Genomic DNA, 26,991 nt, shown 5'->3' on the forward strand with positions numbered 1-26,991 from the left:
TTTTTCCTTGTTGAAATGATACAGATCAAAAAGTATCAAATTCCCCTTTGAATAGGAAAATGTCAGACTGAACAGATGGTATTTTGACCCTTGCCCTGGAAGGCATCACTCTAATGTGCCTGTGCCATTCCCAGCACTGTGGTTGCCTGTAGACTGTGGTCTTCCTGCTGTCCTTATGAAATATATTGTAACCTCCCTCTCTCTGCAACACCACAGATGAGCTACTATTCCGGGCAGCAGTTCATCGCCCTGACTCATCACTATGTGGTCACACAAAATGACTCTCACAGAACTTGAATCTAACCTGCATTCCTGATTCCTGAAACACTAGTCACTGTGCCCCCTGCCTTCCCCCCGAAGGAACTGAATGATGCAAATATCCACATTAGTTGCAAAATCACATTGAAATACACAATGTGTATAGGTGCACATATTGGCATAAAAATCAAACACGCAGCCACGACAACGCAGGAGTGGCTTTGGGATAACTCTGAATGTCCTTGAGTGTCCCAGCCAGGGCCCTGACTTTGAACCCAATTAAACAGTTTCTGGAGAGACGTGAAAATGTTTGTCCTCTGACAGTCCCCATCCGACCTGACAGAGTTTGAGAGGATCGGCACAGAAGAGTGGCAGGAGATCCCCAGATCCAGGTGTGCAAAGCTGGTCGGGTCATACCTAAGAAGACTCGATGCTGTAAACTCTGCCATAGGTGCTTCAACTAAGCGCTGTAAAATTGTGTTTTCTCTTTGTCATTATGGGATATTGAGGGTAGATTGATGAGGGAAAGAATGAATGTTGCATATGGCTGAAACAAAACAAAATATGAAAAAAGTGAAGGGGTCTGAATACTTTCTGAACGCTCTGTAAGTCAGTGTGCAGAGAGGTAATCTTGTCTGCACTGGCCAGAAAGAGCTGTAAATTCCTGCAGGGACCACAGGCTTTTTTATGGGTCAAAATTCATGCTCATTCTACAGCCATTCTAATCTGCCTTACAAATCTCTGAAGGATGTGTTCGGGTGGGTGGATGTCTCTGTGTGTGTGGGTGGGTGTGAACGATATTTTTTGTTGTGTACGTGTGTTTGAGCCTGTGCCTGTGTTACAGTTCCAAACCATTTTAACCGTCCTGCCAACGTAAACAACCTCTGAATCAAGAATTACCAGAAGATCACGCCACATAATACAACAGAAATAAATTAAGTTAGGTTTGGCTGTGGTTATGCCTTCACCGACCTTGTTGGTTTGTTTGTATTTGTTGCCATAACAGTTTCGATTGAAGGCCTAAGGCAGGGAACGCTACATGTCACGCTGTCAATCACCATGTTAACTAACAAAACTAAGATTAGGTAATCATATATTTCAGATCAGCCACTTTGAGTAGGTTGTTGAGATATGGGTGTGAGGAGGGATATGTCAGTGGTTGCGTTTTGCAATATATGTTTCTGTTTTTTTTGTTTTTTTTTAAACTCAATAAATAATGAGCAGTAAACATGTTGACTTCCCTCTGTGTAAGCACTAAAATCATATTCATCCATAGCCCTCTTATACACTTAAATGAAAGCCATTCACCAACTGCCTCGGCTTGCATTACACAGCTTTGTTAGTCCTGACGTCCCGACTTATGAGTGATGGACACAGTGACACAGACTATCAGCAGGGGTTTTATGTTGACTTTGTTTTCTGATGTCGGGCAGTCTACTATGTATCTGATGTATCCGGACAAAAGACCTGTGTGATGCTGAATGTCTGATGAGGTGAAATCAACATAATGTGTCTCATAGGAAGAATGCTTTGTTGCATGGTGGCACCCTGAGTGTGAGAGACATGATGTGTGTTTGTTTGTAAAGTATGGGTGTGGTGCAATGGTCGCAATGTCTGCTCTTTGTGTGCGTGTTTACGCACACTGAGGGGACACAGTGTGAGCCCCCTGTGGTCCTGATCCATACACATACGCACACAGCTCGGGACTGATGACCTTTTCCACTTCAGACTCCCACGGTGTGTTCCCATCACTTGAACTAATCCTCGTCTGAACTATGCCAGGCAGTATGAAAATGAACTGAGTGGGTTATCCCTGGTATCACTGCAGAGCTTTATCTGACAGTGCTGTGGGGTCCAGTTCAAGTCACCGCCTTTCAGTCTCTTCCTACCATAAACATTTTATTGATGTCTCTATGTTTTAAACTAGTTTATAGTCTAAACTGCAATAACACAAGCTGAATGTACACCCCCTGATGTTGCCCTTAGCCATATAAACATCAGAAGGTCTTGTGCAATACACTTACAAGGCTCAGAGGGATAAAAACACAACCTTGGCAGGAAGGCGATGCCAGTGCCATGAGATTTGACCCCCAGTTGTGCAATATACATACCTCACAGCTACTACTGTTTTCACTCCTGATTGTGCTTGTCAGAGCAGGGCTTTTAATTAAAACCGCAGTGTTGTCCTTGACTTTAGGTTCATGGTGTAGCATGGTGTGGATATTCTTCCCCTGTGACCATTTTGACCACATTGTGATCTTTTGGTCCGAAAAAGTATTTTTAAGAAATAACTTGTAACATGGACATATAAATAAACTAGAAATCCATACACATACACCAGACTGCAAAGAGAAAAAAAATCAAATTCATTGTAAGTGAACTTCATGTGTTCTTCCCTGTCCCTTCCCCAAACCCTCCACCAAGTTTGGTGAAAATCATTCAGTACTTTTTGCGCAATCCTGCTGACAAATAAACAGGTGGTGAAAACATAGCCTCCTTGTTGGAGGTAATGAACTTTGACCCCTTGGCACATCCAGCACAGTACATGCATTGTTGTAACAGTGTCATGTCGGTTTTTAGAGGCAGAATCCTTTGGCAGAAAGGAAGGAACAGAAAGGAAACCAGTTGTCTAATCAATCAAAAAATATTTTTGATGGTTGTTAAATAACACAACATTTACAATGATGTTGTTTCATATAAAGACAATGACATATTTAATGTCCTTGAAACTGAATTTGACGTATGCACTAATGAATATCTGGGTTAAAGTTATTTCATGGTTCCATTCATCTTTAGTCACATGGTCCTAAGTAAACAGCAATATGTGTGCATATCCTTACTGAACAGCAAACACCCATTTTAAGGGACAATACACAGAATAGTTATCTTATTTTCACATCAAGCAAGTGAAGGAAACAAGGTAGGAAAACCCCTCCTACTGGTGCACCTTACAACCCTCTGCTTCAATACAATTAAAGCAAAATCTGCATAGAATAGCCAACTTTAAAAAGGGAAACTGGGACAGGAAATTAAGCAGTTTAAATGTTTATATTAATTATATGAACAGAATAGATTAAGATTTTAACATTTTAAACACCTATAGATTGTGTTAATCCTCTACTGTTTGTGCAAAGATTAAGAGGGAAGCTAAAATCATCAACCACACCAAATTTATAAACGTGATTATTTCAGAACTTTAAGATTGGTGGAGGATGAATTTTGTTTAACATACACATGAGGTGATGTAACAACTTCGTCAGAAGAAAAGAAAAGAAATGATTCACAATCGAGCAACTGCTCCCGTCTCTATTACAGATGGTTTGAAATGAGAAACAACGTGAACACGCAAACTGTTTAAAAAGCTTGTGTATTAAGACACTTTGTAAGCCCCAGATTCTATGTGTGTGTGTGTGTGTGTGTGTGTGTGTATGTGTTGTTTTTAACAGCACACACACACACGACTCAAAATGCCATTGAGGGAGCTCTTCAAAAAATAAAAGCGGAATCCTCTGAACACGCCCTTATTCCCATAAGACGTGAACGCCGCATTAATCACCCCTCACTTGTGGGCGTGGTCTAGTCTAAAGAGGAGGAGTTGTTTGCGTGCGTGTGTATGTGTTTGTGTGCGCGTACGTATGTGTGTGCGTGTGTATGTATGGGTGCGTGTGCGTGTGTGTGTGTGTGTCTGTGTGTGTGTCCCCGGCCGCATGAGATGAGCTGCCCGCAGTCTTTGCAGCCACTGTTTTCGCCTCTTCCTCTGTTGCCTCTGTCTCGCTGTCCAGTCCGGGAATGTTGACCACCGTGGCCTGATCCAGCGCCGCCGAGGGCCCCTTCATCTCCACACCGCCGCTCTCCGCTTCGTCTCCGAGGGTCGTCGCCCGCCTCATCGGATCTGGCCGTAAGGTGAGTGCATGTTACCGGATGGAGAAGCAGTTCTCATGCTCCTTCTTCGGGAGGGAGGGAAGGAGGGGAGGAGGATGTGTGTGTGTGTGTGTGTGTGTGGGGGGGGGGGGGGGGGGGGGGTGGATAAAAAGTCCACGGAGAGTGGTCAGTGAGCGTGTGAAATAAAAGTTGAATGTGCTGTTGTGATGACACGGGTGGGAACACATGTGAGCGCTGCGCGTAACCGCCTAGCGGGACCCGGGTCCATGCCTTCCTCTCTGACAACGCCGCGGCCGGTCATTGAACTTTGAAAACAAGTTTATTCCTCGGATCGAGCTGTTGCATGAAGCTGTACTGACTCCGCTGGATCCCGGCTGGTGGTGGTGGTGGGGGGGCTTCCGCTGGAGACACCCCAGCCTGTGCCGGGGTTGGTGGTGCGTGTGCCGATAAACCGTCTGAATCTCATGGGCTTTTCCCGCACCTCTTTCCCACCAGCGTTTAGGCTACTGTGATTCGAGTCTCCCGAATAACCTGCGCTGTTTACAGTTGCGTAACAGCAGCGACAGTGGACTATAGGTTACTTTGAATCCAGCAGGACTCCAGACCCCCCCCCAAGACTAAATTCTGTGAGAGTTTCGCCAGTCTCGCCTTATCGCCTTATCCTTTTGGCAGCGTTTGCTTTGGGGGTGGGGAGGGAGGGGGTGTTGGGGGGGGGGGGCGTTTTCCCAGGGATGTTCATGAAACCCGACTGCAGTGGTTCCCCAAGTGGGCTCCGGGACCCCCGGGGGTCCTTGGGTGGGTTCCAGGGGGTCCCCAGCACAGTGATGAATGGCTGATTTGAACTGAGCCACCACAACTTACCACAGCAAGAGGAAGAGGTCCCTTTTAAATCACCAAGCTGACTGTAAAAAGTGTTATCAGTGCACTTGTTAAGCAGGTCTGTAGTACTGAGTCAATCGGCTATAAAGGCAAAAACATTCCCAGAGGGCTGCGTTGGGAAGTCTTGATGTGAAAATCTGTCGGAAACCCGCGGCCTGCTCATTTATCTCCAAGCCTTCACTAAACCTAGATATTGCCCTGTTCTGTTCTTTGCATGTTGTAACTGCAGATGCACCACTTCACCATTCTCTGTTGTTTCATTGTGACATTTGTCATAAAAGCCTACTTCAGCTTCTATCACCAAGTCAATATTACAATATTTTGTCTCAGTTTCACAAGACTTTGATAAACTATGTTTAACAAAAGTAACTTTAATAGACCAAAAAGGGGTAAGTGAGTGAGAGCGAGCGCTTGATCACTATCTAATCTAACATTGTGTGCAAATGTCTTGACAAAGCAACTCTCCATAGATAGTCTAATCCACCCTGTCATTTGGGCACTGGTCCAAATCAATTTCTTTATTGGCTGCATGTGGTCTCTGCAGAAAGTTGCATAACCACCCAAATTTATGATTCTGGGAACTATCGGCGTCGGCCTGTGTGTTTTGAATGTAGATCAGGGCTCTCACTGGGATTGTGGGGTTAGACTGGAAGGAGGCACTGAGAGACTGATGCACGTGGTAAATTTTTCTAGGCAATACGTCCAAAATCTATTGTGCCAGTGCACATTTTCAAGGGGAAAACTTGTTGAAATAGCTGTCTCTTCTGAGTGTTCGAAAAATTTGGCACACACCTAAATTTGTCAGCTGCACAGGCAGAGCTTCCATTTCCATAGGTTGGACTTGTGTGTTTAGGATAAATCCAAATTGTAAGCATGGATTGATATTGTGTCTGGTGGTTTTGAGTGCATGTAGCATTTTGACTTTGTCATTCATCGCTCATTGGATTAATTACTACTGGGTTAAATTGATCAGTGTTACTTGAATTTAACCTCATTATATCTTTCATAATAAAGGCAAGCAAAGCACGGTCAGCAACCCTGATGGAATCAGTAAAATACACAATGCACCATCACTGATGTATCACTCGAGGTGGTAACCTACAGAGGGGCACTGAAACACTGCACACACGCATGGTTCTCTGCATGTTAACCCTAAAGCTGGGTTGAATGTGAAGTAGTTTGATCACTGCTGCTACTGTCTTAAACATGTTGTGTTCGTCTCTTTTCAAGCATGTGATTTTTTTTTAACACCCTCACACTCATAACCAAAGAGGATTTCTCTTTTCCTTGCCCTTACCCATTATTTCCTGCTTTCTTTCATTTAATTATGTTGTGGTCACATCTCTGTGTACATGGCAACCGCTCAAGCTGTGGTTCCCCCTCCAACCCCCCCACCCTCAGCACCAGTCCTGCTATTTCAAGTCCATGCTCAGTAAGCACAGGCATGACGGGGCATGAACTCTGCAAGAGTGCGGGCTGCCAAAAGTCTGCTGACTGCACATATTGCACATAATTATACTTACAATAAGCTATACTCAACTCACTCGAGGATTCAGACATGTGTGTTTTGTCTTTTGTGAGACTCTTAAAAATCTAAAATGCAGTTGATTCTGCAGCTCACACTCCACGGGCTTTTGACTGAAAGACTATGCATGGCCGTGATCACCCCAGAGATTTATTGCATAACCAAAACTTGAGCTTCCATTTCAACTTGAGCACTTTTCTTGATGTCCAAGTACATATTAAGTTGTGTATTCCCCCTCGCCCTTGCATGTATGCATGTAGTTCCAGCTGGGCAAAAGTGGCAGAGATATCCTATTAGCTGGTATTGGTGGTATAAGAGCTTGTGGTCGTGCTCTAGGCAGCATTCCATTGGGTCTTGCGTCAGCCAGCAGTCATTCAGCACTGGTTAGTCTAGGCTTATACACTGTTCATACCCCCTCCCTGATGTCATGACACCATTAACCCAAGCCTGCTGGGGGACCACAGCACAGTTCATGACAGACTGACTCTGCCTGGACCTAAAAGCAGAGCAATGCTCAGCTGGCCTGTCAGTGGTCAAAAAATAACCCAGCGATTGCTTTTATTTGTTTTCTGGCTGAAGGTAAAGTTTGGACTCAGTTGCATAATCAGGCATCATTTCTAGATACTAAGTCTGTCTTCCATCAAAATGTTCTACATTGGCTTGGCCAAGAGCATTCTACAAACTTATGCATTTGGGTTATTTGAATCGGTACTTAACCACCAACTTTTATTAATTAAGACTAATTTGACCTGTTATTGTTGACATCACAGCTCTGTTAATGTCTTATGTACTTGGTATGTCAACGATAACTGCTGAGTAATTATGCTCTGCTTGGTGAAAATTCATTTCTAAGAACCTAAGACCTTGCCAGAGGAAAAACTCTGTGGTATTTTTCTTCCCCCTCCACCTCCATAATGTCAATACGGACCTGTACAAACCCGATTCTCACCGCTTTCCACTTGTGACCTAGGATGATGCAACGTTCGCTTGCCCTAACCACTGCAGTGTACGGTGGATTGAGTTTCTCACTGTCTGGTGTTGGTCCAAATGTGGCTGAAACCCAAGTCTGCGTGAGAGGCAAGAATGTTGCCTTTATTCTGTAGGTAACTGAACACCTGAGGGAGCACGGGCTCAGGTGCACACAGGTAACGTGGTGCGGATGCATGGCGATGTGTCGCACGAGATGATCTCTCCAAAGCATAGGTGAACCATTTTTCCCTTGCTCTCACGTTCCCCTGCTTTTATCTCTATATGTCTGTCATCTCTCAGTTTATCTTTGTCTCTTTGTCCATCTGTCTACCTCACTGTCTGCCCCCATCAGCTCGCTCTCTTCAGCCGGCCTCTCTCTCCCAGTTTCTCCGACTTTATCTCTGCCTGTCTCTCTCCGCTTCTCCGTCTCACTCACAGCAGCTGAAATCTGCAATGCAAAATCAAAACAAACCATGGCTAGTTGGCTTCGGTAGATGTGCTGAACGATTAAAAACAAAAAAGGGCTTCTTTTCGCAGAAATATTTCCCAGTGCGAAAACTTGGATCAATATAGGCATTTTTCTGTTCCTGAATTATAGCACTGTCCTAAACCTCGCTCTGAATCTCCCTTGTGCTCTGAATAGAGCACTTTAAACTATGTATGCGTGCACATGAATTGCATTTTCTGCCCTCTGTTTTTTCAGTATTATCCCCATAGTTAGAAGCAACTGGGGTTTAGAGTGGTGTACTTTGGTACTTAGGACTAGGACTTATGCTTAAGTCTTTGTTAATATGATTTTTTTTTTTTTCAGCCAGCCAAGTTTGTTAGCATCCCTAAGTGTAAGTAAGTAAAATAAATCCTGCCAAGTGGTCACATAGAACTCTATCCCTTTTCTGATACAAGTTTTTATGTGTTTTACTTACAAGGTCAGTTTTATTTGGGTTTGATGTTTCTTTTTTGCTGCTGCTGCTGATTTCATTTGCCCAGACTTGATTATGGCTTTAGCAGGTTTGTGTTCCTGAATAAAAGTAGATCTAATGCCACAATTCTGCGTACTTTGCCGCAGTCATAGCTGAAAGAGGTTTTGTGCTACCAACAGGTGTAGTGAAGATGGTGTCAGGAGAAGCCGAATCCATCTGATGTGGCCCTCTTGGGCCACCATTACGGCCAACTTGTGCACAAGCACCATTGCTCCCAAGCCCTGTCCATTCATCTCTGCCATTGCATAAGACCAGTTCTCCCAAGCAGCCCAATGAAATCCTCATCCAATTAGGCACTGTCCATGTTTCCAAAAGGCCTTTCTCTCATAGACTGGTGCTATTCAGCCTCCCCCGGCATGACATCAGGCCCTCTCTTATAGCCCCACTTTATGCTGCTGCTCTCAGATAATGAAAGCTGCCAGTTAATGACTAATCAACATGTGCAACAAGCACATCCAGTGAGGAGTGACTACCATCTAATCTGCTGATTAAAACTGAAGACAGAGATGCTCTGTTCAACCCTCTCTCCCTGTCTTTCAGTGTAGCATTGCTGCAAGAACAACAGCCAGCTCATGCACACACACATGCACACACACATTCTCTGACAACCTACAACCCTGTTTCCAAAAAAGTTGGGACACTGTGTAAAATGTAAATAAAAGCAGAATGCGATGATTTGCAAATCACGTAGACCCATATTTAATTGAAGATAGAACAAAGACAACATATCAAATGTTGAAATGCTGACATTTTATTGTTAAAATATATAATTAAATAAATCATTGAAAATATATTGTCAATTTGAATTTGATGCCAGCAACATGTTTCAAAAAGGTTGGGACACGGGCAACAAAAGACTGGAAAAGCCTGTGTAATGCTAAAAAAAAAACACCTGGTTGAATATCTCACAATTCTCTGAAAGACTGCGTGGACAAAAAGTGCAACAGCTGATGAATAATGTTCCTCAACGTAAAATTGTAAAGAGTTTGGGAATTCCAACATCTATGGTTCATAATAGATTCCGAGAATCTGGAGAAATTTCTGTAGGCAAAGGGACAAGGCTGAAAACCAATATTGGATAGCTGTGATCCTCAGGTCCTCAGGTGGCACTGCATTAAAAATAGACACGATTCTATAGTGGAAATCACTGCATGGGCTCAGGAACACTTCTGAAAACCACTGTCTGTGAACACAGTTCATCGCTGCATCCACAAATGCAGGTTGAAACTCTGCCATGCAAAGAAGAAACCATATCTAAACATGATCCAGAAACGTCGCCCACTTCTCTGGGCCCGAGCTCATTTAAGATGGTCTGAGGCCAAATGGAAAACTGTCCTGTGGTCTGACGAATCAAAATTTCAAATTGTTTTTGAAAATCATGGGTGCTGCATCCTCCAGGCTAAAGAGGAGAGGGAACATCCAGCTTGTTATCAGCTCACAGTTCAAAAGCCAGCACCCATGTGGGGGTGCATTAGTGCCCATGGCTTGAGTAGCTTGCACATCTGGGAAAGCTCCATTAATGCTGAATGATATATACAGGTGTTGGAGCAACATATGCAGCCATCCAGACAATGTCTTTTTCAGAGAAGGCCTTTCATATTTCAGCAAGACAATGCCAGACCACATTCTGCGCATATTACAACAGCATGGCTCCGTAGTAGAAGAGTCTGGATGCTAAACTGGCCTGACTGCAGTCCAGACCTGTCACCCACTGAAAACATTTGGTGCATCATCAAAACGAAAAATATGACAAAGGAGACCCTGCACTTTTGAACAGTTGAACTCCTATATCAGGCAAAAATTGGACAACATTACACTCTCAAAACTCCCGCAACTGGTCTCCTTTACGAGTGTTGTTAAAAGAAGAGGCGATGCGCACACACACAGTTGCAACTTAAACGTGTTATTGGTATGGTGAATTCAAATTGAGCATATATTTTTCATAAAACAATAAAATTTCAGCATTTCAACATTAGATATGTTGTATTTGATCTATTTTTGATTAAATATGGTTTGCACATCATTAGATTATTATTATTTACATTTTACACAGTGTCCCAACTTTTTGGGAAATGGGGTTGTAATTTGAGAAGCTTGAAAATTTATAATTGGAAATATTTGCATTCCCTTGGACTATCAAATGTTTTTGATCAGTAGACAGTTTTGTTGGTTAGTGTAATACCATGCACTTCCTAAAGTAAAGTCTAAAGGTTTTCCCATTTTCAAAGTCTTTTATTTGTTGCTCTACAGTTGTACAAGGACCTAATTCTGTCAGTTTCTGTTTGTGATCTAGTGACTCCACTACTTCAAGGTGACTTGTCGCATTTGTTGCAGGTATAAAAATACACACATTGTAAGAGTTACCTACTGAGCAGAGTGCTGGTGGGAATGTCAAGCTCACAGCAACACAATACAGCGGAGCAGTCAACTTGGCTCTCTACCCATACCACTCCCCTTCTCACATACAGTACATTTCTTTAGATCACCTCGCTGTAGGAAGTTTTGATAACTCACAGCTTCAGGCTAAATATTTTCTTTCAGTGTGTCTGTCCGGTTTAAACATATACAGTAGAATAATTGACCTCCCCTCTCTTGGGGGTGGGTTACAGTTAGCACATCCACGTCAATGGGTTCTTCCCCAGACACTGAGTTGGATCCATGCCATGTCTTGAATTAAGACGCCGGTTATGTTCTGGACTGGCGCACTGCAGAATGGGGGTTGGAGAAGGGAGGCGGGGGCTCTGGGCAAGGGTTTTGAGGAGAGAGAGGTAGCTGAAGAGTTGCGGTGCAGCGTGGGTTAACAGTGGGAATCAGGAGTGGGTGGGTGGGGGGAGGGGCGCTCAGATGAGTCCTGTAGGTGTGGTACTTGAGAGTGCACTGTGACCAGTGTCTGAAAGGTGGCCGTCCGGGCCAGCATTTCTTTTGTGTAGGGATTGTAAAGATCATTAAACCTGCATTAACTGATTTTCTTTGCCACTTGGGGCAGCAGAAATAAGCTGAATGAAGGGTGTCATGAAAGGATCAACAGTCGATTACTTATTCATCCCTCACACTTTGAGCAACATTAGCATTCATTTGGAGTCATGTTTCAGGCCACCTGGTAAATCTAAGTCAAGTATTCACTCTTCTTTTACCTCTTTTTTGGTCTTCACCAACTCCTAGTTGTGGAAATGAGCATTGAATAAAGCTGTCCCATGACTGGTGATTTTTCTCATCTCTCCGTCTGCATGAAAATCTGAGGACCCCCCTGGAGTTGGACTGTAGGACACTTGCCAGTGGAAGGGGTGACCTTGGGCCAACAGTGGTTGTTGAAGTGAACTTTAGTTCACTGCAAAGAGAAACTTTTAAAGGAGTCATTACAAGCCCAGATAGTATGTTTAGATATGCTGTAAATCAGACTGAGGAAGTGCTCACACACATACTGTGTATGTACGTACACACTTGCATACACTCACTGCTCCCCCTGGGTGCAGCAGGAGGCCTTTGACGCTGCCATTTGAAGAGACGTGATGTGAAGCTTGTTCCAGCTGAACTGTCTGTCTCAGTGATGCCCTGGGGTGCGGTGGGATTCCACAGATCCCACGGGACCCAACACAAATGCTCCAAGCGTGGGACGTATTTATTCTTGTGTAGTCAGCATCATTATCACAAGATAAAATTTCATATATGAAAACATGAGAGGCTGTTTATTATTGGGCTTAACCTTTCATGTAGAAGCACTGTCTCCCAGTAAACCTTACGCAACCTTCCAGTAAACCCTATGCGTCAAATATGGTAAGGCATGAAATAAAATCAAGTGACATGAATTTTGTGTAGATATTAGGAACATTAGAAACAGATGTACTCCAAGTGTGATTTTCACAGCATCCTGTTTATATCTCTAGTTATGGGAAATTACACTATTATAGAAACATATGATCCATGATGTTCTATGCACTTTTCCTTTCCTTTTAGATCACACACTTATAAACATGGCTTATCAAAGAGTCGAGTATTTGTGTCAGTATCGATTATGATAAAAATCCATTAATGCCGCATGTATTTTCCCTGCGGGATTGGGGCAGACAGTTTTTTGATAGAACAGAAGTGATCAAAGGTTAATCATGGAGTGATCAGATTCCCCACAGGAGCTGGTGGGATGGTGCATCGGCAGTAGCAGGCGGTAATGGTTGGAAACCCTGCAGGAGCGGTTGAGAGTGAGACAGAACAAACAGTCCTGTGCAGACCCTGTACCCCAGGGCGTCGCAGATAAAACGCTTTGTTCCTGACACTACCTGACCCCTGCAGGCATAAAAAAGTGGCCTTTTGACCTTACGATACCTAAGTAGAAAGCTTACAATCTGTGTGTGTGAGTGCGCATGCGTGTGTGTGTGTGCACACACACTCACATACACACGTATTCCGCTTCATGTCGCTCACTTTCTCTCATCACCCTATCCCTGGCTGGCCCACCAATCAGTGCATGCCATTTCACGAGGTTGGGGTTTGCTATATTGCGTGTGTTTTTTCACCCAGTACCCTATATGGAAGGAATGTGCTTTCTGCGTTCCTAAGATGACTGAGCAGAGCTGAACAGCCCCAAGTTAAGCTGTGTCCAGTCCAATCAGCTGAAGTCAAGCTGACTGAGATGAACACATTTTACAATTATATACACAGGGGCGAGTGGTTGACACAGCTGTGCAGCTGAGCCGTACAGATGCTGCCATCAAAAACTGCGGGGCTTTTAGTTTATGGTTGTTGAACCCAGCGATGCAGGTTCCATGTGTGACAGAGGTTTGATTCATTCCAAATACGACCAGAAGGGCTCTGATGTGATGTGTTTGAATAAAACTATGTCCTGGACTGTGTATTTGTACCATTAACGGCTCATCACTCTGACTTGCGCTATTTTTGCCAAAAGAGCCAGACTGGAGACATGTGACACCAGGGTCCATATCAGTAACTGCACTTCTGCCAATTTTACCCTGCATGCATCGGGACAGAACCATAACAGTATTAGAAGTTACTTATTCTTATGTTTCAGCAAGTTACACAATACACACACTGTAATCCACACTGTGTCTCTCGCTCCAAAGACATACTCTATTGGTTCAGGGGTAGATTTGAAAACAGCAGACTGACAGTCATGAACTCTCAGCACCTATGCCACATGCCATGTGTTTGACACTGAACGTCAGATGAAGTTTTAGAGGCGAAGGACTTCTTTCCTTCTTTAAATAGATGTGCTTTCGTGAACTGGAGCACTTCCAGCTTCTTGCATGAAAGTAGGCTGACTACCCTGACTTGCAGACTGCACAAGTTTATGCTAGGGTATGTTTCTGGATGCCCCGCTATAAATAATGCCCACTATTTTGAATGTTTTCCCAATTAGAAAAGGACAGCAGTATATATAGAGCAGTGAATGCCGCACAGAAATGTACAGAGGCTGGCAGGCAGGCAGGTGGACCGTGACTAGACAGTTAGATACACAGACAAGTCAACAGAACTCTAGAGAGAGAGAGAGAGAGAGAGAGAGAGAGAGAGAGAGAGAGAGAGAGAGAGAGAGAGAGAGAGAGAGAGAGAGAGAGAGAGAGAGAGAGAGAGAGAGAGAGAGAGAGAGAGAGAGAGAGAGAGAGAGAGAGAGAGAGAGAGAGAGAGAGAGAGAGAGAGAGAGAGAGAGAGAGAGAGACAAAAAAAGACTGACAGACAGACAGACTGAAATACAAAACAGCGGGTTGACAGGACAGACAAACCAGACCAACAGGCAGGTTTAAAAGAAATCAAACCGACTCCTTACTTTACAAGGCATGTTTTGGCTGTGTAGCTCACAAGACACTCATTTATTTCAGGTTTGGCCTACATACACTATGTGAGGTTAAAAGTTTAATATTTCCATTTCCCACTTAAAGTATTTTTATTGGACTCGTTGGAAAGGCTTAAGGAAGGGAAAACTTAATAATCTGTTATTTAATATGGGAGGAGGTTGTGGCCTAAATAAGTAATTATCCTATTTAAAACCATAATGAGAGTTAATAAACACGATCCTGAATGCATGTTTAACATTTGAGAAGAGGTTCGTCTTTTGCTTTGTCAAAACATTCCTATTTGGATGAATACATGTGCGTTGTGTTGTAGTTCCACTCATGGCCCTGGTTGCAAACAGTCATGCAGCCTCTGAAATCTTCTTAACATCCATCTTTGGTGTGGTGAGCTCATGAGCCACTCATCCACCACCATGTAAAAGAGAAGAGCTGTTCAGGGAAATGTTTCTACTGTTTCAATGAACTTTGCTTTAAATAGCCCGGGTTTCTGGTGATCCCAGCCGTCGCCTTTGGCTTCTCTGCAGGGCTTATCACCCAGGGATGTTAAAGATGGACCCTTGAGATGTAAGCACGTATCAGCACATTAACCCCTGGACTGAGTAAGCATGTAGACCCAAGGCCAGCTACACTTTACCACCTTTGTGCTGCATTTGTGGATTGTATTTACAGAAAGGTCAAATTCAGTTATTTTTCTCAAAAGTAAAAGTTAGATTTTACTTCAGTAATGAATTGTCATTCATATGAGTGACATCCACTCGAGCGTGTAACGCTTAGAGGTCAAACTGTTTGATTTTCCCAGCAGCAGTAGTGGAGTTCAACCATGTGTCTTGTGTTGTTTAGTAACTTTATATATTCTAATTTTATATAATCTATCACAGATGTATTCAGCCTATTACAGTGAAATGAAGCTGACTTTGGAGTAAACACAACCCCTAACTGCATAATTGTCTTAGTGTTTACATATAGCTTATTGGCTCAGATGCAGTGTTGTATAACATCGTGTGTTCTAGCTCATTAAATACAAATCACATATACAGTCCCTAACATTGATGCTGCCTGTTTTCTAATGAGTACAATATGTTTTTTTGGATTTTCTCTGATGTAGGAAGGAGAAACCAACAGGAACCATCACTAATCCATCAGAGTAGTCATGATGGTCCTGGTAAAGCAGTTTGAACCAGGAAGTATTTGAAGAGTTTTGTTGTTTGTCTGTCTGTGTGAAACTCATTGGAGTTTGATTTTCACTGATTTCCTCTCAGCTTTAGCTTCCTAACATGGATATATAGACAGATTTGTAGGCAATGGGGTAAGAATACCTGTGTGGACCTCTTTTAAAATGAAACAAGACACACACTATATATTTCTCAGAACATCAGATGAACTTAATGTCAACCCTTTGAGCAGAACACCTGCAGCTGACTGTCATGTATGTGCTGTGAAGTCTCACCTCAGGTCGGCGCTAGTGCTGGAAAAGGATTTATGATTCATGATAGGCCTTACGAAGGCCCCTGCGTTTGAAGTCCATCAGCTAACAATCTCCCTCATGCAAGCAAAAATCACATTAATTAATCCAGATGCAGTCACCTCACTGCTGGGTACAGCCGCAGCACCCCGAAGTCCCCCTTTCTAGTGCGGTGACACCGTCTGGATAATTGCACTGTCAAGGTCAGAGATTTAGGTTTCAGTACACTGTTCAAGTGGAAGGAATCGAATCAAAGGGCCCTGAGAGGGTCTAATCCCTGCACTGGAATGACTTTGATTGTGTCAGGGAGCAATTAACATAGGTGCGTGTGTTTTTGGTCAATATATCAGTCACTGAGAGTCACTGTGACGCGTATGGGCACTTTGAAACTACGTGGAATGACCGAGCTTTTTCCCATGTGTTATCACGCACAGCTGAAGCAGAACCCACTATTTACACCTGCGATGCTGAAAGGCAGAATATGGTTGGTTAAAGCCTGCTTCTGTGCCTGTTGCACAACCTCCTGACTCCTGAAATATAATAAACATGCAGTTCAGCCGCAGTCTGTGGCGCCTAATGAGGGCCTGCTCGGAGAGTTTAGGCTGATGTTAATTTGTTTTGTTTTTGTTGTAAATTGTGTGTCTGTAAATAATGTGTAAATGACGAGCTGTCCCCTGCATGCCAGGCCACACACATGGATTGACACAGTAACACCCACGCACTCACGCACGCACACACACACACACACACACACACACACACACACACACACACACACACACACACACACACACACACTCATTACGAGCAAGCCCTTTCAGCGGTCCCAGTGATCGCGGTGCCAAGCTCTTTGTTTAGAATGCATTCAGAGCTCGGTCATTATTTGCAAGCCCAATTTTTTCAAGGTAAAAAAGCACTCTGAGTGACGGTTTTGTTTTAGCTCATCAGCTGACATCATTTTCAGGATAACCCACATCTTGTTGGAAAGAAGGTGGAACAGACAGATTTTCACAATAGCAAGTTAGAGTATCATTTAGATTATAGCACATAAATGCTTAACTAAGATGTTTTTATTCTACAGCCTGAAGGAACCAGCGTACTCAATCAGAGGTGCTTGTTGGATGGTTCAGCTTCAGAACCCCCAGGTGACTCTACTGGGGGCAGAGTGGTTCTATCATTGTACACTAGACAGAGAGATACACAACTCTATATACACAACTAGAGCTTGTAAAAGGCCCCGAAAACTCCTAAAAATAGAGCCTTTACACACCCACGCTCAGCCACACATGCACAGCATATGTAAACATCCATATACACACACACACACACACACACACACATATGCCCTCATGCAGTACACATACGCATGCAGAGGCACATTTACAGGCAGAAATGCACACACATATACACACTGTATTGCCACAAGGGCAGCCCGCTCACGACCACTAATGCAAACATGAGATAATATTAGCCGTCTATAAAATGGCAGGTCATATTTTTAAAATACCAAGAGGGGGTCATGAACTGCTGCTTTAAAGACCATCATAGTTGTGAGCCCGAGCTGCTCGGCCCAAATATACCCTGGGATCTAACTTAAGACCTGGAGAGGTGCCTGCAGGGTATTTTTGGGTCAGTGTTTACAGGTGTTTGTTCAGTGGCAGCAGTGCCAAGAGGTTAATAGGATACCCACTTTAAGAAGTTCAAATAGACTGAAGTCCATGTTGTTGAATTTGTGGTTATTTTGACCCAAGGACGGCTGGGAGGGAGGCTTCACAGAGCAGGAGAAAAACTTTAAACTCCACTGAGGAGCAACTTTTATTACATCTACAGTATGTTAGCTTACAAAGGCCGCTCAGTAGATAGTTAAATAATTGACTGATGTGAAATTGAAGAACGAAGATGGTCAGTCGTGTAGGCGTCAGAATGGTAAACCCAAGATGACAAGACTTCAGAAAGGGAAGCACCTCGTGTTTGGAGTCTTGAGGCAAAGTGCAATCATCCAGATAAAAGCTATTCTGGTTTATCTTTGCTCCAGTGAATGAACTTTTACCATAGTAATAAACACAACACAACAAAGCTCTGCCAGCTTTTGCTCAAATCTGTAATGTTGTTCAAAGACTTGGTCAAATATCTTTACCTGGTCGTGGGAATAAATTCTAAGAATTATATGACTATGAGTTTTTTCAGTTACTTGATCCATTTCACTTCAAGGGGAAGCTGGTGCAAAATCTGATGACAAAGATGTTTTCCTCTTTGCCCTTTTTATTGAATATTTTGTCACATCTCAAATCAGCTATTTCAGATTTGGAGTCAATTACAAACCAAAATCATGGTGCAAAGGAAGATACATCAGGACTTAAGTTCATTTTGAATAAGGTGCTGTTATTTTTGCCTGTGTGTAACAATTATAACCATTTACTGTTCCTCCCTTGTTGTTTGTTGATGTTGTTTACTGTGGGTCTATGTGGGTTAAGAAGTACTCTGTGCTATATCTGTCTTCTCAGAACCCAGGCTTCATCTTCCTTTCCTCCTGTCATCCTCCTCTCCTTCCTTCATCCTTCCTCTCTTGGACCTTCTCATCCTCCCCCTCCTTTCTTTGGAGTTTTCCACTAACCTCCATTTGTCTGTTCTTCTTCCTCTGCAGGTTCTGCTCTGTCCGTCTTGCATTAAAACTGATCCAACCAGGCAAATTGTACGAAAGAGCTGAGAAACAGAAAACATGGCTGTGGCCGGATGTCCGGATTATTTCCTGCATCATCCAAATTATCAGGTAAATGGCAATTTCCTGTAGGGTAGAATTATTGTTGCTGTTGAGTTTGCAGAGATGACATGCTGCCATTTTAGATGTTGCCAGGACGAATGTGCAAAAACCAGACTGTGATGTCAGTATGAGATGCTCTCCAGAGCTGGGCTCACAGGATGTCTGTTTAAGATTTTAAAGTTATTTTAACCTTATTTAATTGAAATGCTGACATTTTTAAACCAGAAATGCACTGGTGTCTCCATGAAATCACATTGGATCCTGCCACAGGGTCCAGAGTTGGGCTTGTTTTTCCACAGGTCATGGGAAATCATACAGACGAGTGACAAACTAAAGGAAAAACCTGAATAAATGAGTGCAGAAACTTAACAAATGCAAATGCTTCTACACAGCTGCACTGCATGGGACAATTAAACAATTAACATCCAATCATGCCCTTTGGTATGAAAATGAACAGCAGACCCTGTTTACTCTGATTTTGAACCAAGATGGAAAAGATCTAAGTGAGTTTGAAAGAGGGTTCATTGTTGGGGCATGGATGGCAGGACGTTCATTTACTAAGGCTGCCCAAGTGAATTTAGATTTATTGGAGAGACGTCAATAAAATGGGTTGGAAATTGTGGTTTGAAGACTGTGATGCTCATTCTTTAGTGTGCGAAGGTAAGGGACAAACAAGAGCAACTCTTCCTCAGGTGACGGAGAATGTCGATGCAGGACGTAATCAGACTGTGTCAGCAAGAATGGTCTGTCGACAATTACGTAGAGAAGGATATTATAGTAAGGCTGCCGTGCATAAACCCCTCATTACAGAGATGAATGCACATCTGAGAGTTCAGTGGTGCGAAAACCAGATGCACTGTTCTACAGAGATGTGGAAAAAAGGTCAGATGAGTCATTCTTCACCCTAGTCTTCCCAAGTGGGCAAGGTCGTGTGTGGCGTTCACAAACAGAATGATACAAGCATGAAAGCTTGACCCCTACTGTTATGCTGTTGGGGGCATTTTTCTGGCATAGGTTGGGTCCATGTGTCCTGTTAGAGGGAGAGGCCACTGCAAATCAATACAAAGTTGTTCTGAGTGATCACCTTTATCTTATATGATGAAACATTTCCATCCTGATGGGAGTGGTCTCTTCCAGGATGGCAATGCCCCCAGCCATAGGCTGTGAGGGGTCACTGTATGCTTTGATTAACATGAAAATGATGCAAATCATATGTTACGGCCTTCACAGTGACCAGATCTCAGTAAAGGAATTGTTTGTCATCTTATTGACTGTGCTATATTTCTATCCCGGTTTGGGGCAGAATCGTGTATTTTAGCTAAATTACCCTGAATCATATCTTAATACCTGAGTGTGAATTTTCACAGACAATTGTGAGTAATCCAGATACATGTTTTTTTTTAAAGGTTACTCTGAGCTTTGAATACAAACAAAGGCCTGTTGTGTTGACGTGTTGTTGTGCAAGCAAGAGCAGACTTGACCTCTGGACATTGGGCTTTAGGTTTAGTAGATTTGTTCACACCTGTCTCCACGGAGCAAAGGGCTTCCAAACATTTGTATTAGGGCAGTAGCACTATTAGCCTGATCAGAAGCTGCTCTGTTGTCTGCTCGTCATCTGGGTCATGGCTTTATCTGTGACCTTTGACCTCAGAGCTAGACGGCAGAGAGTTCAGCTTGCTAGAGTCTCCCAGATCTCCGCAGCTTAGAGAGACAAGCTTTCATGAAACCAAACGTCCCCATGAGGAATTGGATGTATGTGTGTGTTTGCACTCTTTTATTAGTGGTTGAGCATGAGGGTTATATTTTACAACAGAACAATTTAATACACCAACACAACAGAAATACAACTACAAAGGCTGGTCTTGAGTGATCGTATATAGTGTCCAAAAATAAAGCAGTGTATATATGTTTAGGCTTCTTGCATTCTCCCTGCTATAGCTCCCATTCTCTCAGAGTCCTCACAGCTGTCATTTAGATGATTTCAATGAAAATCAGCTGATTTTTTTTTTCTTGGTGGCAGACATAGAGTATGGCATTGTTGAAAGCTGCATAGGTCTAAAATCTGGATGGAGTGAGGAATCCTTCAGTTCTTTCCTCTTTGGCAAAGGTTTAGATGGGTGCTGCTGGAGCTACACTATACAGACCTTAATGTACACACTCGAGTTCACACATACACACCACACACAGCAGTACACGTGCATGGACACACACTCGCTCGGCTCTTTGCGAAGCATTCAGCTATAACAGATGTACCTTGACTTGCTGAATGAGAAAACCCATTCACTGTGAAATTCCAGGGTTGTGGAAGATTTTCCCTGATAAAACTGCAGCAGCAATTCAAAACAGATTCAAGTGAAGATAACATTCATACTCAACTCAAGGGATTATATTGCCACTTTAAACTGTTGTGTGACTGGCAAGAAAAATGGTGGTATATGCAAAATCAGGCAAATCTGATGAGGTAAAAAAATGAAAAAATAAAAAAATAAAAAATAATAATAATAATAACTGATTAAGCACCATGAATCCAGAACCTGCAGTGCCTATATTTCATAAGGTTATATAGATGTAAAACTAACCTGGGCTCTCATGTATTGTAAAGTTTTAGTTTAGTCGTAGTTTTAGTGCATGATACCACATTAAAATGCTATGTGAGCATAAATCAATGAATCTCTGGATAATAATTTCATGTATGAAAATTCTCCTCAAATCTGTGTTAGATGACTGGATAAACAAACAGCACTTCAGCATTTATTTTGCTGTGAGTGAGCCCGAGATTGCTGGATTGTTTTAGCTGGAGCTAAATATTAACACAATGGTGTGGTGCTTCCCACAACATACCAGTAATCCTGGGTATCGCATGATAAAGTTTATTTTACTGGAGTTTTTGCAATGTGAATATTTCCTTGTGCTTGTAATAGGAAGGTTTCACTGTGGATGTGTGTGCTGAGGCTACTGACAGTTTATTTGTCAACTTTGACTCCATTTGTCATCGCTTTCAGTACAGTGGAGTTTCATCACCATCGGTGTTCCTTCATATAGTATGTCTATTCAGTTTTTCTCACTTCACACTCGTACATTGACAGGGGTAAAACCTACTTACAACCTACTTAAATTACAGTATGTGACAGTTTCTTTCTGTAGCGAAATGTAGCCAGTCATCTTGTCAGTATATGGCTGCTGAATCCAAGCGGAGTTGCTCTTGAGCAAGTGAAAACTTTCATAATTCCACTGACATCCCTCAGAGCTGTTCAAGTGTCTGGTGAAAAAGCATAATAAATTCTTTACCAACCTTATACCCTTGTGAAAGGATTCATTGAATAACAATGACCAGCAAAGAATATGAAACACCTAAAAGAACTGATCCCATGTTCTAAAAATCTGCAGTAACCTGTCTTTGCCCGGGCTCAGCTGTGCTGCGACAGCAGCTACAGCGACATTATAAACAAACAGATAAACAAAGCACAAAGCGGACATCAGCGTGATCTCCTGATCTCATTCTGGTTAATTATGTAAGACGGGATTTCCACTTGCTGTCTCGTGTTCATGTATGTTTCAACAGAACTATCTGCTATTGCTGTCAGCAACAGTCTGCCAGAAGCAAGTCTTGGACGCTTTGAGTGAGATTTCCACATCTCTAAAGCTTTCTGAGAATATTCAGTTCTAGGTAAATCTAACCATAATGGAAAGAGCAATGTTATGCTGTTAAACTTGAATTATTTTTATGGGTCGAGTCCATTCTCAGCTGTTCCTCCTTAGCCAAAAGCATCTCAGTATGTATTGATTCATATTCACTCCCTGGTCATAACATTTAACCTTAATCTGACCTCTTCTAAAGGCACAGCTTTGACATGCGTCTTAGCCTTTTCCCTCTTGTTTGAGGGGGAACCTCCAGACCTTTGTGTCTGTCCTGCTTTCAATGCCTTAACCTTGTCTCTGGCCTTCCACTGACCCCTTTTAAAAAGCTGAACCCTCAACTCCCTGACTCTTATTTGGAGTTCCTTTCAACTTCATCAATATGAAAGGGCTCCTGTATGCTCCTTGTCAAAACTTGGTCTTCCCTCAGTCCTGTTTTGACCCCTCTTTAAGAACTTAAGCAACACGTGTGTGTGTGTGTGTGTGTCTGTGCTTTTTTGTCTGTGTGTAAAAGAATGAATGTGTGAGAGAACGAGAAGCAGGATGAGAAAATGAAAGGACAAGGATAAAAGAAATGGAACATCTGTGTGTGTTTTTTCTTCAGCAGACTAAAAAGAAGAATTGGCAGCTTTTATGTGTTATCGTACTTTCTTTCTCCTCTTTGTCGTCTCAACCTTACAGGCTTCAATAAACCTATCACCAAATGCAGTGTAAGGTGATGGCATGGCTGAGAATTATGCTAAAAAGCATCTATAGGATTAAAACCCCAAGTTAACATTCTGTCAGCTGTCTACAGAGGCATTAAAGGCTGTCTGGGTTTTGGATTTTTGTTGGTAAGAACCACAAAAGGGATCAAGGTGCGCTTTAAAGGTCCTTTAGTCTGTTACTGTGTGTGTTTGAGTTAACTCATTTACTCTCAGACAGCCATGCAAAACAGCATTCAAGACCAGTATATGGTCTGAAAGAGTCCCTACATTTTTGCTCAGTGGAGCTGAACCATGACCATCCTGTTCTGAACACACACACACACACACACACTAACTTAACGCTGTACCATCCCACCAACCAAATAGCGTCCCAGTGCTGTTTGGGTGACTGGGTAGGGATCAGTCACAGTCTGGTAGCTGTACCCCCAGACGATGTGCGTTGATGACAGCGTTTGCTATGTCATGGAAACAAATGGGGTGATGCGGTAGTTTTTTTGGTATTTTTTTAATTCAAAAGCAGGTTAGCCCCATTAAGAGCCCAAATCTGTTCTTCGGTCCAGCCAAGACGTCTGGAACTCCAGACAATACAAAGCTGGAACAATGCAACGTAATGATTGGATGCGGTTGGGTTAGTTGGTATAGCAGGAGGGCTGGGGGGTGGCGGTGGACAGAACCATATACTGACATTGCACATCGGGTTATAGCCAGTTTAGTCCGCATGGAGGCACCAGCATAGACACCAGAGAAGAACACACATGAGTTCTTTATCGCTGAACATAAAGGCTAAAAATTTGGCAGGCGAATCATGGAATATAGGTTTCCAAAATATTCAGGCGAGCCCTTATTTTGAAGAATGGAGGCATCAGAGTGGAATTCTACTTCAAGCTTCATTCTCACAGTGAGTCACTGCTCTTTGAAGCACTCATTAAGTCTTGTTCATAAAGGTACTTTATCTGTCACAGGTGCTAAAGGAAAGTCTGTGATAATTAGATTTCTTTGGAAAGATTTGAGCTTTGCATTGGAAATGGCTGGTTCAGGAAGCCGTCTGCTGCAAGGAGACACAGATTTACTACAAAATCCATCTCAAACCTTCCTAATGCAATTGGAAAGTAGCTGTTATTTACAGTGCTTTTGGTTTGTTTTCTTATATATGATTAAAACTGTCATGTTGTAGTGCACATCACATTAGATCCCAATATGTGTGTGTGTGTGTGTGTGTGTGTGTGTGTGTGTGTGTGTGTGTGTGTGTGTGTGTGTGTGTGTGTGTAGGACAAGGAAACAAGGCAAAAGCATGAAGAGAGAGACCAGCTGTTTAAACAGTGATAAATGTTGGTCTGGGGCAATAAGACACCACTCAGCTGAAGAATTTATAATACTAAGTACAGCCTGGACCTGCTTCATTAAATAAGACATAGTCCAGAAAATATATCTGACTGTGAGTCCAAAGAACTGTATGATGGGTACCAGGACCCTCAGCATTTAATTATTGCAACTCATTGTCTCTGGAGGCAACAAAGATAACTCAAACTGATGTACGGCAAAAGCATCCATCATTTGGAAAAAAAAAAAAAAAAAAAGTCATATATAAAAGAATCCAGCTCTGCCTGCATTGTCTGTCACTGCTCTAAATGAGGCAGAACAAGCAACCGCAGCAGCTTTTATTACAGCATTAGAGGAGGTCTGCTGTGTAAGAGACGCAGAGTCAGTAGCAATGTTTTTCTGAACACAGTAGTCTGTCCCAGTACGTTCTGTTCCCACTCCTGCTGTTAGGCCCTGCGCGGGACGCCAGTCTGCACACACACACACACACACACACACACGTACACACTCACACAATGGATAACAATGGATAAGTTGTCCTCTTCAGTAGTTGTAAGTGCTAGAAACAAATCAAAATCCAATCTGTCTCTAACTGTACACAACCTTTTTGTTGTGGTTTTTCCTCATTGGACAGATTTGCAGTGAATGAAATGTGTAACAAAGGTCAAACCAGGACACTGTGGTTAAATAGTCTTCTGTGCTCTGATACACACCTGACCATGTTCACACTCTATTTCTGGCATGTAGCAGTGTTTTCGCACAAAAGTGTACAAGGAGTAGAGGTTATCATAGCTCAACTTTCTTTGAATTTATCGTACTTCATGTATCGTACTTTTTGTTTTTGTATCCTGATCCACTGACCATTTCAGTTTTGGATTTTGGCCTCCCTGACCTGTTTGTATTTCAAAAAACCTACTTCAGCTTAGTTGTAGCTCTAACTCTGAATACCGGCTGAAGGCTGGTGTTTTACGTAATAATGGAGACATAGGAGATTCAACAAATATTGTGGGCAGAGCTGCCTCTCTTGTTACATTGGAAGCTGCTCCGACCGCAGCAGCTACTGTTGGCCTGTGTTTGCTTTTGTCTTTTCAACTTTGAGTACATCTTTATGTTGACAGTTGAGACCCATTTGGAAAAGTCCACAAATAATTTCCAGGAGACACTGGGAACCTTCTGCAATTATTATGTTATTTTCTGTGTTTTATTTGAAATTATCCCACAAACTGAATTTTGACCACTTATTGTGGTCTGTGATTTCTCCAAAAAACAAAACAAAAAAACTGGTCTACTACAGTTGTAACCACACTATAATGCAGTTTAATGGATTGCCTCTATGCTATTGGACACCTGCATTATTTTTCAATTTTTCAACAACGAACTTCATTTAAAAATATTTCTATATTATTTATATATATAGAAATTATATAATATAAAATTATAATATAATAATATATATATATAATAACATTTATTTTATTTAAGATTTAGCAGGTGAAATGTTAATGTTTTGTGGATTTCTTTCTCTATTAAACACTGGTTAGATATGTATTATTTATGTGTTTGGCTTCTGTAACAAAATTTCTCTTTTTTTCTTGCTTCTCTCATCCTCAGCAGGACAATATAGACCGGTCCTCCAATCACAGACAAGCTGACCTCATAGGTCCCAGCTTCCAGCAATCAGCCAATCGGAGTTCTCCTAATCATCAAGGTTGGTTTTCAACATTCAGTAGATATTGTGCGTAAGCGTGTGTGGTCGCTGATGCTAGTCCATTAGACCTGTTCAATATTCTTGAGTTGCGCTGATGTTGTGTGACACAGAAGAGCGTGCTTGGTTGACATCAAATTACATATGATTTTACATATGTAGTGGGATTCATGTGATATTACGTACTACGGGGATTTACTGTCCAAAGACTTAAGCTGCTCATTTCACTACTTTTATTTTCATGCAGGAGAGAATGCAAAAGAGCCATAGAAATTACCTGGGAATCTGATACCACTACAATGGGTTTGTGTGTGTGTGTATGTTTATGTGTGTATGTGTCATGTCTCAGTACAGTGTAGAAAGCGGCTTGCTTCTCATTATCCTCCGCTGGGCTGGGAGAGGGGGGTGGGTCGAGGGAGATAATATATATTTGGGTCTCTTCCGCTGTAAACATTCCAGCAGTTCAAAGAGTGATCTGCATGGACACAGGGTGCCATTATAATTACGCCGTCTATCTAATTGTGCCATGCAGTGTTCATCCCTGACAATCGGAGCATGAGATTTAAGCACAATATTGGCCCAGCATGGGAGGTAAGGGCGGGGAGTCTGCGAGGACTCAATGAGTGAATTAGAACGCTTGGCTCTGGCATGGGAAATAAATGGAGCATAAATGACATTGTCATTTTTCAGGATTGGCCGGGATGGAGGGAACTCAGGAGGACCAGAGAGGCAGACAAATGAAGATGACTTTGACTAAGAAACATTTTTGCTTACACTTATACATCTAAATAATGATATTTTGGCTGTTTACCCAGGTTTTTTTGTACAACAGACATGCATTGAGAGTGATGAGCACACGTACTGTAGATTATTTATTTGTCAGACCTCCTTCTCTGTTGTCTCACTATTTTAAAACTAATCAAGTAATGGGTGACAAATTATGGCGAGCAAGCTGCCACTTTTAAGTACTTGTGCTGCTGTGACAGAATATTGTTTGTGCTTCTCAAAGTCTGCATCAGTTGAGCAGAGATTTTGAATTTAGTCCCAGTACCTCGCGTGCTATTAGCAACATGATAATCCGTGCTGACGTTAATAAACCTGTTTCC

General features: G+C 42.5%; 1 protein-coding gene across 3 annotated transcripts in view; it reads left to right on the top strand.

Annotated features, from left to right (window-relative positions):
- The first annotated feature begins 3,792 nt into the window (after nucleotides 1-3,792).
- grb10b (growth factor receptor-bound protein 10b) overlaps nucleotides 3,793-26,991 on the top strand; it is a 63,481-nt gene continuing 40,282 nt past the window's right edge. For 2 of the 3 annotated variants that reach the window (XM_071468353.1, XM_071468355.1), the window contains exons 1-3: nucleotides 3,793-4,161; nucleotides 18,401-18,526; nucleotides 25,792-25,888. In XM_071468353.1, coding sequence (XP_071324454.1) covers nucleotides 18,476-18,526; nucleotides 25,792-25,888 — 148 coding nt within the window. In that variant the 5' untranslated portion in view covers nucleotides 3,793-4,161; nucleotides 18,401-18,475. The remainder of the gene's footprint in view (nucleotides 4,162-18,400; nucleotides 18,527-25,791; nucleotides 25,889-26,991) is intronic. The other variant, XM_071468354.1, reaches the window with a different exon arrangement.

This window comes from Trachinotus anak, unplaced genomic scaffold (assembly GCF_046630095.1).
Source record: "Trachinotus anak isolate AG129_WGS33_773 ecotype Australia unplaced genomic scaffold, CSIRO_AGI_Tana_v1 ptg000032l, whole genome shotgun sequence".
Classification (NCBI taxonomy): domain Eukaryota; kingdom Metazoa; phylum Chordata; class Actinopteri; order Carangiformes; family Carangidae; genus Trachinotus; species Trachinotus anak.